The sequence below is a fragment of the Cynoglossus semilaevis genome, chromosome 20 (genome assembly GCF_000523025.1).
Source record: "Cynoglossus semilaevis isolate Cse_v1.0 chromosome 20, Cse_v1.0, whole genome shotgun sequence".
Lineage (NCBI taxonomy): Eukaryota > Metazoa > Chordata > Actinopteri > Pleuronectiformes > Cynoglossidae > Cynoglossus > Cynoglossus semilaevis.
In genome coordinates, this window is record NC_024326.1 from 8,026,242 (window position 1) to 8,041,167 (window position 14,926).

The following is a 14,926-nucleotide window of genomic DNA, read 5'->3' on the forward strand; positions in this document are numbered from 1 at the left end:
ATTATAATACTAAAATTGTAATATCTTTCAATCTACCAGTGGATTGCAAAGGGAGAGATTATAGAGTTATTAAAATGAGGAAAAAAATTATTGTATAGTGAACATGTAGTGTGAGGATTTAGTCATATTTTACCATAAAACTATGTGAATTTGGTCAGTAGTAACATATAATCTATATGAAAAGAATTATATGAGTAAATATATATATATGGCTTTCAATGTGGCTACATCACTTTAGCCTGGTCAAACCAAAAAAAGTGTGGACACCCCTGGTCAAGTTAGAGTGCCCTCTATTCTGGAAAACATCCTTAAAACCACTGTTAAATGTGGAGAATTAAACAACAGCTTCAGACACAGTATCTTGTCGCACTGCAGAAAGATTTAGAAAAACTGACAGAACCGCTAGGCAGAATAACTTAGCAGTTTCATCAACTGATGAATGTGCAGCGTTAGCCACAGCTTAAATCTGACACTTCCGTGAGTGCTGTGAACAACCACACAACTCCTCTTGTGATGCAGTGTAACAGAGAGACCCTTCCCACTGAAATCATTTCCTCCAAAGACGAGACGACGGCACGTTTCATTTCCCCTTGTTCCTTTCAGATTGTCTGTCCCTTCCTCCCTTCGTCCTGTAATTCCATTATCATTCCTTGGAAGTGACATGAGAATGTAAGTCATGTGCTAAGTCCTGGCAGCGTGGAGGGACTGGGGTGCTGCACAGTTCCTCCCTCCTCTCAGACGCCCGCAGGACACGTACCTTAATTGGAGAGTCTTTTAAAAAGGATTCCTTCAAAGACAATCTTAAAGCTCCATCGCCTTAATGAGTGGTGAACCTGACGAGAGCACATCTGCATCATGTTCTACCTCCACACACAAATGAGATCCTCCTCTCCCTGTGTGATAGCCATTATTGCCAAACTGTGACCAATTCCGCTCTTTTAATTAAGCATATTTATAGTCTGTATGGTCACCAGGTCAGTGTAAACAGCTATGCATGTCAAAGCGTCTGCCTCAGACAGGAGACGGAGGGAGGAAGGGGGCGATGGACACTGTGAGGGGCAATGGAGATTTGGGGGGTGGGGCAATAGAGCAGTATAGGAAATTTAAAGAAAGCTACGCTGTGCAAAAGTACTGTTTTAAAACTAGTTTGTAAATGTAATATATTGCTCAAGCATAACTTAAATAAACCTTGACCTGAAACATCAGGTCAAATACTGTTGTTTTCTAATGACCAGCGCTCAGTCAGGTTGCTTTTTTAAATGACCAACATAAGCATTTTTAAAAACAATAAAAAATTGTTGACAGTTGACAAAAGAAAAACTTAAGGGCAAAAGTGGACCCCTGTGTGCTGGTGAGTGTGTGTCTATACATGTGGTTCCTGGTTCTCACTGATGGAGAGGGCGTGTTCATGTTTAAATTTTAGTTTGAGCTAAGATTACGATTCAGGTCAATTCAGAGTTAGTGTTGGAGCTGTGATGTTTATATGAAGTACTCACACAACAAAACAAAAAACAGTATGTGTGTGTGTGTGTGTGTTCCTCAGTGGCTTTCAAACACCCACCCTTCTCTGAATGCGTTGATCTGCCAAATATGACAGCTCCTCACGCTTTTGATAGTATTATATATATTTATTTCCTTTTATATGACAACTTGGTTTTTTGTTTTTTTTTTCTCATTACCCCAGATCCTCGGAATTCTTTTGCTGAGAAAAAAAAAAGTTGCACCAAAAAATAAAAGAACAGGGAATTAGAGAAAAACAAATGCTTATGGTGCACAGTCATTAATATTTAAGTTTATTTATAATTATTTACAAGGAGGTACACATGCTACGAGGCTCTTGTAAATGGGGACGTAAAGTGTGTTTTTGTAGTTGGGATCAGAATAAGACAGCATGACAGACCTAATGATCCTGGGAGAGATTTCTTTTCTCTGTGTCTGAACATGTTTTTGTGTGTGTTCTGTGTGTCTTTGTCTCCGTCTCTCCCGGGGTCTGATATGTGCATGCAAACATATTGTCTATAGGGAGACATGACAAAAAAAATCCCAGAAGCCTTTGAGCTGTTCTTTTTTCTTTTGCCTGTGTTCTACCACCAGGGGAAGTTAAAACCAAATAAAGAGCTGCTCGGTGTAGTGTGTGAGACTCTCTCCCTGGGTTTTTCCCTCACGTAGGCCTCCTTTACTTTACTTGGTTGACTTTTTCAGCAACTCTGATAAATAACATTTTAATAAGTTTACAGAAAATACAAGTTTGGTTTGATTTACTCCGTGTTTTCTTTTTAACTTTTAAACTAACACTTGGTTGTTGTTTTTGGCATCCTTGTTTTCTTTCCCTTACGTTCATAACTAGCTAGTGAATAGTTTATAGTGAAAATAGCTCCTTCTAAACACATAAATTTAAATTTAATATTTAAAATTGAAGATGGCCGCAGCAGCCTAACTCCCTCAACAAAGCACAGCCGTTGGCTCCTCCAGCGGTCCACGACCCAGTATTTTGTTGCTTTCTGCAGGTCACTGTTATTGAGAAAGACCTTTTGGTTTAATGTAGTGGATTTAGTAAATGTATACACCTGCCTTAAACTTTTGCATAGCACGAAAGCACAAAATCAAGTATCAGAAGCATTTCCACACGCAGCAGAACAATTCTACCTCTACTAGGTTAATCTAAAACCAAATTTCTCTTTACTTAAAAGAGAGGAGGAAAAAAATGAAAACGTGCTCTCTCATGGAAGTATGGAAATGCGGGAGGAAAATAAAGTCCTCAAATGTATTCACATTTATGAAGTGGCATATGTAGTTGTGCACAAAAGAGGGGTGGGGGGGTTAGGTGTGTGCTCAGTAGCATCTCTAGTCAAAATCTGTCCCTGACTGAAGTGGTTAAATGTGAGAGTAATTGTGTTTTGTTTCTGGAACTGACATGTGGAACCCCATGGACCCCATCTCCCTCCCAGTGACAGGCAGAGATCCTCCCCCCTTGCTCTGTCTAATTAGAGGATGTAGCCCAGGGCTCATGTCCCAGGAAGACCCATCCCCCTCCCAAGATGGCTCCCCAAAGAAAGCCCTTAATTGGGTTCTTTAGTCATAGTCTTCATTTTGGCTGGAAAGGCATGTGTGTTGCTATCACCTCAGAATTCAGTTTGTATCGCTCTCTTGTGTTTTTTGTTTTTTTTCTTCCTTCCTCTCTTTTCTCTCTCTCTCGCTGGCCCTCTCTCTATTGCTTTCCCTCTCCCCGTCTCCCACTCTCTCCTCACTTAATGAGGCCCCATAATAACACAGCAGTTGTGCAGTTGTTTTGCTACCTCAGTCAAACAGCGGGATCACTGCGTAGTGTGTTTCTAGTACCATTCACTTGTCTACTTAGACAAGGTAATGAGTATCATTTGGTGCTACAAAGCACCGACCCGCAAAAAGGGTGGTCCGTCATCTCCGGCTACACCACAGACCTACGCCGCTCGAGCAGTTACACATCTAATCAAAGGATTCCAAACCATTATGGATTTGTTTTATATTTCACTCTCAACACAAGCAGAACAGAACGGCACAAAACACAAAACATTCTGTTGCTGTTGTTGTCGTCCCCACCGTAGCCTAGTGCTGGTTCTGTCGGACCGCAGCTCCCTGGGCATAGCACTTCAAACAAGACAGTCTGTTACCAAGGAGACAGGGCTGGTTATGGCACAACAGTGTTTGGGGTCAACCTTCCCCACGGCCTGATAAGTGATGACTGTGGAGAATGCCAACTACTGTGTTATTTATTTATTTGATTGTGTTCTTCATTGGCTAAACTAGCCGGCAGTAAGCTTGGCCTGAGGTCAAACAGAGAAAAATTACTCCCTCAGTGGACTGGTCAACAGTAGAGGATCCACAAAGGGAGGATTGAGTCAATACTGGACCTAGTTCAGCACAGCAGTGAAGATCAAGGCAGGTTGTTGAATTCCGTGTTTTTCGCTGCAGCAGCTTTAAAATGAACTTTTGGCCTCTGAGAAAGAAGAGAAGGTTTGGGGTTTTTTTACAAGAATGTCCAGATTTCGAGTGACAAGGACTGGTGTCTGTTGTTGGTTTGATCAAAATGCACAAATAAATTGGCTAAGAGATCAAATACGGAGAATTTTAATTGCCTGCAGGTGGCGATATAAATGCTTTTTTTTTTGTTGCCCTGATCCACAAGGACGAGACACTTATTCATAATGTTTTAACATAAATTCAATCATAATCTCTTTTCTTTTTAATCCGGTGCATATCCTCAGGCAAAATATTATGATAAACAATATGGAGCTTTAAAAAAAAGTTTAATAGCGACTCCAGCTACAGCAGGTCAAAAAATAAAAGTCCGTAATTGAGTTGGCTTTGTTGACTCTACTTTTAACTGTGTACTTACTCCAAATAATGTCCAATTGCATTCTGTTCAACAGGTATTAGCTACATGCTGATTTTGCTCCTCCCTCAAATATTTGCTTTTTTTTTCCCCTGGGTTTAACAACAATAAGAATCCCTGGTGTTTAAACCTGTTTGAAACAATTCCATCACAGATGAACTCTTTTAAGGAACATTCCCAAATACTCCTCCTTATTTTTTGTATTTGTGTTTCCCCGAAACAACCTTGCAGTTTTTGCTGCTTGGATCTTTGAAAAAATAATATCTTGCTTTTTTTTGTTTGAGTATTACTACACGATGTTCTGCTATGCGTTAATTAAATTCCTGACGAGCAGTATGCACAGTCTCAGTGGTTTTCTGCTCGTTCCCCGTGCTCCAGATGCAGCTATTCAGACTAAGTGTGTGTCAGCCATGCGGAGTGGAGGAGAAAAACCCAAACCCACTGATAACCTTTTAATCAAAGCTTAGAGGGGGGATGTTTACCATTTTGACTGTTCTTTCAGAGTTCTGATTATAGATAAACCAAATAAGACTATAGCTGCGGGGGTTAAAATAAATGTGCTTAACTCCTCTAATTAAAGCGTTTCATTAAAGAGTAATCTTTACTGAAACACTCCACACTGTGCATTTTAGAGCAGCATGTCTACAGAGTTTTCTTTTTTTTTTTGCTTTTCCTTTTGTCAGCGCTTCCCTTTCCACTGCTAAATAATTTATTAAAATATTCACAGAGAATACCCCAAATCTGTCCTTAAGTGGGTCAATTACACTTCTACATAGTGTTGTGACATTTCATTCACACACAACAATCCTTTATTTTTAGATGTGCTTGTGTATAAACATAGCATCGCATTATGAGATGGAACTTTACGGCATATTCTTTTGTTGTTGCCACCGATTTTTTAACAGTTTCCTAACAATGTTATGTTATGTATGGTGTTGTTTCACAGCATTTTTGTAGCACTTCCTGTTAGGAATAAAAAAAAACAATTGAATTGACTTTTAGGGCACAATAGTTTCAGGAATGACTGCAGTTATCTAAGAGTTGGAGGTTTGATTCCGGGTTCCGATAGTTCAGTGTTTCCCAAACTTTTTTCTGGGGACCCATATTTTAAAAGTCACAAACCTTTGCTCCCCAAGTCGTAAACTCCTCGGAAACATGATGCAAAATGACCCAAATAAAATCTCTTGCGACCCACCCCAGGTTTGCAACCCAGTCCTTGGAAAACAATGCCATAGTTTATATGGATGTCAACGACTTAATTAATATAGTAGTTTATATGGATGTCAACGACTTAATTTCAAGTCACTGTTGTCCGTGTGTAAACCAGGGTTGCCCAATAGGTTAATTGTCATCTACTATAGTATACTAATATATATACATACAGTATATACACGTTGTTGTATGAGTGAATAGGTGTGAATGGGTGAATGGGCTCTAGTCATGCTCATTAAAACTGGAAACACACTTGTTAGTACAGTGCAGTAGCTGTGTGTTTTTATTGTGGACTCAGCTTCCTAGCCAGTCAATAAAGGCTGCGTTTAATGTAACACGCCAGATAACACCAGGTAGGGGAGCAGACGTGAACATGTGCTCGGCAGATATTAACAATATGCTAATCAAACACTGCCTGCATTGTGGCTAAGCTTTAAATCCCCTCGCTGTGATGTTGGACCATGTGAAGTTTGTCTTTAATTCAGTGAGATCAGATGAAATAGTCGACACTTCTTACTCTGCGGAGCTGACGTAAGAGGTGCACCTCGGTTGCTTCACTGGAGACCAGGCGCTATCGATAGAGACCAGAGCAATGGGGAATGACATAAAGAATAATTAGTTAATAAATCAACTCCCCAGCCTACTTGCACTTTCCTGCTCTCTGCTCTTCCCCAATCGTTGCCCATTTTTTCTTTTCCGTCTCTCTGTCTGCAGCGGCGTTAAATTCCTAAGACATATTGCACCTGTTTGCATGGGTACACAAGACCCCTGCTGGGTGTTCTCCCTCCTCTTTCACTACCCCTGAGGGCGTTGCAGTTGGGTGATGTAATCAGATGAAAGTGGTGGTTTAACCAGTGGCATAGAGCCGGCGAGGGAACGGGGAGGGGAGGCGGAGGAGGGGGCTCGCTCCGAGCCAATGCAGCCAGTCTTCATAAGGGAGAATTGGGTGCACGTTATTGATCAGAGCAAAATTTAATTTAGTGGAGAATTGACTGCAATGGTTCACCTGAATACTGCCGGTAACTGGGCCCTGTAGCAGGCCTGTGTGGCCAGCAGGTGGTTGAAAGGCTTGAGGAGGAGATTAAGGGTTGGATAGAAGGAAGGGAAATGGATGATAAAGGTAGTGGCGGAGTTTCAGGGGGAATAGGATGGCATTGAAGGAGGGAGTTAGGAGCAGAGCTAAAAGGCTTAATGGAGGGCATCTAATCCTAAATTGCTGTGATTCTTGCGTGACACCATTAGTGACATCCTCCTAAATGGAGCCGGACATTCGGACAACGTCTTGGTAAAGACTTCTATTTTGTTCATCACGCTGAACAGCTTTGATATCATTGCTTCACTAATTGATTTCATTTGTTTAGAATGAGATATCTGCGTTAGTTACCTTAATAAGCTTGGCTTGACGTCCATCCAGTAGGTGGCATCTGTTATTGCAATACTATCTAAGTACGCAAATATTCCACACGGTTTCAACCCTGGGCTTTTGTGCAGGTAGATTTCTCCTGACTCAGTAGCTGAGAAACAGTGGTTTTTAAATGAAAAGAAGTTCAGCACAAAACAGTGACCTCTGGTGTCCTCACGGTTATGATCGTAATTAATTTCAATTTTAATTTATTTTTATGAACTCTCTCCATCACTTTTCCTTTACCTCCCTCTAGTTTGCACAGATTCCATGGCCTTAAAAAACCGTCCTTGAGAAAGCCTTTAGTGGGAAAACTCCTGCCACGTTTAAGGAAAAGGTAGAATCCACTGTGTGTCAGACAGAGCTGGGACATGGAGAGGGGGGAAGTCATTCCCCAGAGGGGTTATTTTCCCCTCTAATAGCTGTTACGAGCCCTACATTATATCCAAGGAGCTACGTTCCTTTGGGGTCCACAGCACAGACGCACACTCACACACACACACACACACCTAGATGTACCGACACGCTCACACAAAGGCGTGCACACTCAGTTGAGCGCAAATTTTCTCTCTGTCTGTTTCACACACGCACACGCAGACACACATTCACACACACACACAGTCCTAGTTGCTTTGCTCTTCCCGTGTCAATATCCTGCCATTTGAAGTCACGTACTGCAGGGGCTTCTGGGAGTCGCCGAGGAGCCAGGCTGACGGGTAATGGGCCGCATTCATTAATAAGGTTGCCGTGCTCCTGTCCCTCCTCAGCAACACTGAGGATGTCTTCACCGGGGGGTATGGGGCTAGAGAGGGACTGTCCCGTGGGGAGTTTCCTCCCAGACTCACTTAAAGGAGCTTTATTTCAGCAAGAGAGGAGTGAGTAAGTAAAGGCAGAGGAGCTGTCCACTGCTGCCTCTTTAAAAAAGAGAGAGTAAGGCCCAGGCGAGCCATCTTAACCCTTACAGGGGTCATACTCCTGCTCCCCGTCAAACTGCTTATTACCCCACCTGTCGGGCAGTAATCGCCCCAGCTGTAAGGAAAACCTGCAAGGTGTTTAAAAGGTTTACAGCGGGGCAAGTGAAAGGGTAAAGAGGAAAGGCTTGAATGTATAGGGGGTAATAGGACTCTGCACCGATTGGTCCGAGGGCAACTACATGGATAAATGCTCCCACTGAGGGTGCAGTTTGTCAAACCATATATGGACAATGGAACAGTTGAATGTTATTTCAAACATTTGCGACTACTCTGTTCTATAGAATGTGTGTGTGTGTGTCGGTCGTGCATGCATCCAAGTGTTCTGATGACTAGGTGACAGGTGTGTCGAGTCCATGCCAGTTTAGCGTTAGTCCTCGGCCATGTTTTAAACAGAGCGCAGCAAGTGGGGCATGTAGTTTGCATTAAAGGGATTAGCAGTCACTTCAAAAGATGACCTGGATTCAGCCCACCAGGGACACCAGTTACACACCCCCTGGTCCACACTCCCTTTAAAGAACCTGGCGCAGCTGCCCCACTACAAACCCTCTCAATGGCCTCACCGTGTGTGTATGTGCCGGGGAAACTCTGCCACACAGCCAAGCGGAGTGGTGTGTTGTCAGCGTGTTAACCTGTGGTGGTGAATTTTGCTCTTTTTACCTAAGTACAGAAATATCTGTAACCTCACCTGAGAGGATGAGGAGCAGGGTAAACAAGGACACCAAGGAAGATATATTCATCAGCCGTGTCATGGCCTTGTCATAGATTTATTTCCATGGATTCAACTGGGGTCTAGGGAAGGATGCACATGGCCAAGTGGCCCCACCACAGACTACACCTAAGAATGACCAGCTGACTGTGTGGAGTGGGTTTTTCTAAATAGCCGTTTCTTTAATCGGCCTCGCTGATGACATTTTTACCTAAGCTAATATAAATAAAGGTGTCACACATTCCTTATTAACCACTTCCATGTCATACACGTATGACAAATGCCCTAAATTAAATACAAAATGGGTTTGAAGGGAGCATTGACTGTGTAGGTAGTGTACAAGTCACGTCATTGCAAAAAAAGAGTTTTGGGGAAAAATGAATTGTAGAGCCATGAAAACCTGAATTCATAACCTGACCAAATTATAAGTCAATTTATGACCTACTTTATTTATAACTGGCTCATTTAATGACTTATTAATTTACCACCTACTAAATGTATAACCCTAATGAACATTTTACTGCGAGGTTTATTATCCTCCTTTTTTAAATATCATAATGTCAAAATGTCTCTCTCTCTCTCTCTCTCTGTTTTTATGAATAACAAAATATATCAAATTAGGTCGACTTTTCAGGACAATCTCCACAGCAGAAAGGAAGTGGCCTCAGTTATTTTTATTTTTTGTTAAAGTTTGTATCTCACAGCTGCATTCATTCAGTGGGATGAACCTGAGAGTGAATGAGCAAATACTGTAGCTGTCAGTTAATGTCTGTACTCTGAAGGTGTAAAGTCTTCAATCGTTCAATACACAGTTTATACAGAACCAGCCTTTTTCACCACTCGTACAGCCTGCGTGGTAGAGACAAAGGGAGAGAAAGAATATTCCAACAATCACCACACACACACTAAAGAAGGAGGAGATGTTTTTTTTTTCCTTCCTGCCTGTGTGTGATCATAATGTGTCCCTCTTTCTTTTGGTGTCCTTTGCAGAACCACGCGTTGACTCAGCACAGCAGCTAACGTGACGGAGATCAGCGGCACGGCCGAGAACGAGGATCACATGAAGCGGAGGATGTTTTGAACCACCAATTACCGTCAGTGCAGTTTTCCACTGACTGTCTTGCACTGAACTTTCAACCGAGTTACACCACAAGGAACCTATGCCACAGCAAAGGAGTGGAAAAAAAGTAAAGAAAATAAAAAAATGAAAGCGAGAGAGAGAGAGAGAGAGGAAAGAACAAAAAAGTAACCCCTCTCCCGTCTTTACTCACCATTATTTCAAAAATAAATAAACGCCAACTCGTTTGTACATAGTACCTTTCATGTGTTGCTTAACTACAGCTATATTGCAATCTTATACAGTATTTGCCAATGTACAGTCCAACATGTTTGTCCAAAAAAAAAGGAAGAAGGGGAGAAGAAGGGACATGTATTAATCAGACTAAAGCAGTTGTGTACAGAAGAAACTTGGTGCCTCTGAGGGGGGAGGGAACTGTGGGGAAGGGTGAGTTTTGTCAGGAGGACTCTTTTCATCAGCCCCACTCCTACGGCGCAGTGTGTCACTCTGTGTCCAGACGTGGTCGGTCGTTATGGACGAGAAAAGCTCGATTCACCAGCAAAGGCTGAAATCTGCTCTCTGTCTCTGTGTGTGTGATGGAGCCACCGAGCTGCGCTGCCTGTGCTGGGGTCCGTGTAAAAAAAAAAAAAGAAAAAACCTAACAGAAAGATGAGGAGAGAGAAAAGAGGACAGGATGCTGATATATGCAAATGCAGTGACACACATTTGGAAAAGGCTAGTTGCTCTGGTTGGCTCGTGAACAGCAGCTCCCATGTGGCTCTTAGAGCATGAGGGACATTTTCAGCCCACTGACTCAACCTGTACATTTCTGTTAGTAATGTTTACTGCTCTTTGAAGCCTGGAGATTACTGGATATTTTTTTTATTATTATTAATATTATGGTTATTGTTCTTTTTTTTTCTTTTTGTTTTCTCGCTACATGTTTTCACCACGAGGGAGTGGTTTCACTTGGATTCATGAGGATTGAATGTGTTTTTCAGCCTTTTGTGGGGATACGTTGTAATTAAAAATCCGTCCCTGGCTCTCCTGGAGAGTGTCCAAGTTCCTCTTCGTGTTCCTTTGCAGTATCCCGTTGCTCTCTGCTCCGGCCGGACGCAGCTGTGGCGTCACACGCGACTCTGCAACCATTCTGTTCTGTAAATGTTTTGCATTCATTGAACCTGAGATGCACTTTTGTATGAGACTTTAATGTTTTGACCTTTTGATTGAGAATTGTTCGTACACAGTTTACAGGAAGCCACCATCTCCTGCAGCTAAAGGACAGTTATACCCGATGTTATTAAATTGTATTGTACAAATATGGAGTTCTGTATTTGGCAGACCTCGTTTTTTTTGTGTTGCACATGTGATGAAAATATTAAAAACTGTATGATGAAGTGGCTTTGACGTCCCTTCATTAACTATTCACGAGGCACGCATGTACCTGCGTGTATGTGTCGGTGTGTGCGCGTACAATTAAACAGACAAGACCTATGACAGCATAAAAACCATCATCATCAAAAGCTTACATGGCTTTTTTCATTGTCTCAAATTGCATCCTATTTTTTCTCCCTCCCCTGTGACTCCCCCTAACGAACATCTGAGTATCTTAAGGGAGGTCTGAGTTATTAATGACTCCATTACCCATCACCCTGTGCGGTCCCATTCTACACACCCTCGTGCTAGGTCTATTTAGGGAGCTTCCAGCACTCCGGGGGAGCGAAGAAAAGATTCTTCTGCCTTTGCCGAATGGGACAAAACTCATACAACAACATCTGTCTGTCTGAGCCAATGATTTATCAGTGGTGACACAGGAGCGCCACAACATTTGTTGGAGCTTTCACTTTTGTTTTGAGAAGGCTCTGCTGTGGATCGCACTGCACTGCAACTGGGCTGTGCTGCACAGACCGCATTACCAAAACACAAAAAAAAAAAACAAGATACATAATCTTAAATATATATATATATATATATACATTTTTCTCTCTAATATGATTCAAGTGGTTCCAGTTTCAGTGTTTCCTTCTTGTGTGAGTATGTTATCTCTGGGTTCCCACAGTCAAATGATTGGGTTATGAGAGATATGTTTGAGTGTAAATAATAGTTTGACTACGTGGCCCTGTGATGGTAAGGGTGAAGGTCCTCAGTGTAGCCCACACTCGTTCAGGTTCCACCTGAACCAGGCAGTAGAAGATGAATGAATGAGTGTCAGTTGTTGTTAGTTTCCAAGGCTACTGCCATGTAGTTCTGATCACCGTGGAGCAGGTCTTGGGTTAGATTCCACTTCAGGAAGAGCATTTGACCTAATAAATAACCACATGGTTATCACTGACGTGAAGGAGGAAATGAATCATGATTTTTGTAAATGTCAACACCTTTAGAAATGAACAAATTATATTCAACTTGACGTCAAGGATAACATTGTCCATCGTGTGTTGACCTTTGTTACGTTACTGTGCTGAGAGTCAGAGGAGTAAAGGAAGAGCATGGTGTTGAGAACAAACCAAAACAGCAGACTCAACCCTCTGTCCATAACCAGGATGGTACGCTCCAACATTAACTGTCACACTGAATGCAAGCTGGGCATCCATTAAACAACTTTGCTAGCATCTCCCTGTGCCAGGCACTTTTAATAAGCTTCAAGGGCATTTGAACGGGTCCAGAACTTTGCTTTGCCAGAGATGGACTGGCCCACATCATCCATTACATTAAATTGGGTGGCGGCCTCCAGCTCATATTTATGATTTAATTAAATTCACTTGTGAGGCGTATCAGAAGCACTGCGGCCCTCCCTTTTAAAGCCAGCCTAGGCAGCAAAATGCACACATACACACATGGCTACACACGAGCGCGTACACAAGTGTTGTGTTTCTGACACTCGCCAAGTGTGAGACTTTGTGGGCGCATAGGCAGGGGCGTTCTCAAGGGCTCTTTTAAAGCAATATAATTACTCAGCCCCCAAGTATTCTTCCATCAGAAAGCAGCAGAATAGATGGCTTGTTCAGAGACAACTTAGCCCGACCGATCCTCCACGGCGTCATCGCCTGAACGTAACCTCGATGCAGTTGGCACTGAACGCTACTGAGGGCCTGGCCGAGCCTTATTGTAAGTGGACAGTAGGGCCAGATGTTTTGAGCTAGCAGAAACGCCATTGTTTTGGTCCAGGTTGTGTGTAAAATGTGGCAATTTTTTTTTTCTCCACACTTTAAAACCCATGGCCCTCTGGAGGAACAGTTGCAGCCTGGTGTTGAGAATTTATTAAAGAAATATGAGTTCCTGCTCAACCTGTGCAGTGTTGTGATTTCCAGGAAGCTTAAAAATGTGCCATTTTATGAACATCCAGCACGGATGCGAGTGTGCGTTTAGTGACGGTCCCCGGTGCTTCAGTGTCCTTGCAGTTTCTCCTCTTTGGTGCAAAATTTACTTTGGTGAAAACTCCACATTGTTAGCCCGTGCTTTCCTCCAACAGAAGGAGACCTCAGAGACCTCTTATGGCATTCAATATGTGCGCCCAAGCATGAGATCCAGATCCATTTGGCCTGCAGATCCACTGGGAGTGTCTGGGGTAACCCAATCTCTCTCCGACACTTCACATCCAGAGAGCCATCTTTTTACTTCAGAACTGTGTCAGCACAATGGACGTCGCAGCCTCAGTTTGTACCGCCGTCAGTTTGTAACTCCGTCAATATGTAAAAAAATGTTTCCAAAATCCACAAATTTGGAATCCTAATAGTTTTTGGGGTTTTTTTTATTTCCTGTCTCTGCATTATTTTGTGCATCATTCAACTCATCTTCTCTCATCATGCATCTTATACTACTACCTGAAAATGTGGATAAATACTTCTTGTATACTGTAGTGCTGATTTGCAGTAGACTGAAACATCACCGTTCTCCCCGTCCTTTTTTATAAACTGTTTGACAATCGCAGGGTCACCAGGGATTGGAGAGCGCCAGCACACAAAGATTACACTCCGGACCGGTTGCCAGTGCACTAGTGAGTTAGCACACATATGGACAAACAAAACAATCAGACTCCAAACTCCTCTGTAGCCCCCCCTAATGATCCCCCCTGTCTCCCGAAGTAGGAGAACTGAAGGTGAGTTTCCCCCTCCAGTCTTCTCCCTCTGCCTCACCAAGATAGACACATGAAATAGACAAGGCACTATCTGTTTTTTTGTTTTGTTTTTTTTTCTTTTTTTTTTAGAAAGGTGGGATTTTCAAAAATGCATTAAACACCAAGCAATAAAATATATACCAGGTGGGGTCAAATTCACTGCAACTCTCCAGACTCCAGCACCGCTGTGGCTGGTGTGATGAGGCGAGGACAAAGAAAAGGAGTCTAACAAGAGCAGAGTAAAGGAAAAGAAAGTATCAATAATACAGTGTACTCTGTATACAGCTGAGAGAGAAATGGAAAACACACTGACTGGGAGAGGGGGAGAGAGGGAGAGAGAGAGGGAGAGAGAGGAGGCCTCTCAGGTTTCTGGACCCGGTCCTGTGGATCTGAGTGCCAGAATGCGAATTCACTGGCTAAATGATTTGATTTCATTGTAAGCTGTTTATGTGGTTGAGTGGGTTGTGTGTTAGTGTGTGTGTACTGTATATATATGTGTGTGTGTGTGTGTTTGGCTGGACGGGTGGGTTGTCATGGGGAGCACATGTGCAGAACCAATAAGAAGAGGGGGGAGTATATAAGTAACTGTAAACACATGTACACACATCAGAACCATGATGGCCTGAGTTCTTTTTTGACATTTTATATATTGTTATAAATGTGTATGTTTATATGTGTAACCTTTTGACAGCTATTCATACATAATCAGACCGATTGCCATCAACAGTAAATACAATTTTGTACTTTATATGAAACAAAGTAGAAGTCTGTGTACTCACAGCCCAAGGGCTGAAACTGCATGTACTCTTTGAACCCCTCGCATGTACTGTATTGTATTAAGTACAACCAAGTTCATGTGAAGAGCATTACCGTATGTTCCTACTTCTACAAGTATAGGAAATACTTCTACTGTACCTAATACTCTCTAAGATCATGCTAAAATACCATCAGCACAAATACTGAAATTTGTAAGTCGAGATTTATTTATTTTTTATCATCAAATTATCGGCTCGGTCCGACACTTAAGCCTAAATGCTCAACCTAACTTTGTGCGACATGCTGTAATATATTGATAATATTAGTATTAGG

At 42.3% G+C, this 14,926-nt stretch overlaps 1 protein-coding gene across 9 annotated transcripts in view; it reads left to right on the forward strand.

Moving 5' to 3' along the window:
* Window positions 1-11,120, forward strand: part of znf521 (zinc finger protein 521) — a 98,578-nt gene extending 87,458 nt beyond the window's left edge. For all 9 annotated transcript variants that reach the window (XM_017042473.2, XM_025066059.1, XM_025066056.1 and 6 more), the window contains one exon: window positions 9,657-11,120. In XM_017042473.2, the coding sequence (XP_016897962.1) occupies window positions 9,657-9,686 (30 nt within the window). In that variant the 3' untranslated portion in view covers window positions 9,687-11,120. The remainder of the gene's footprint in view (window positions 1-9,656) is intronic.
* The last annotated feature ends 3,806 nt before the right edge of the window (window positions 11,121-14,926 follow it).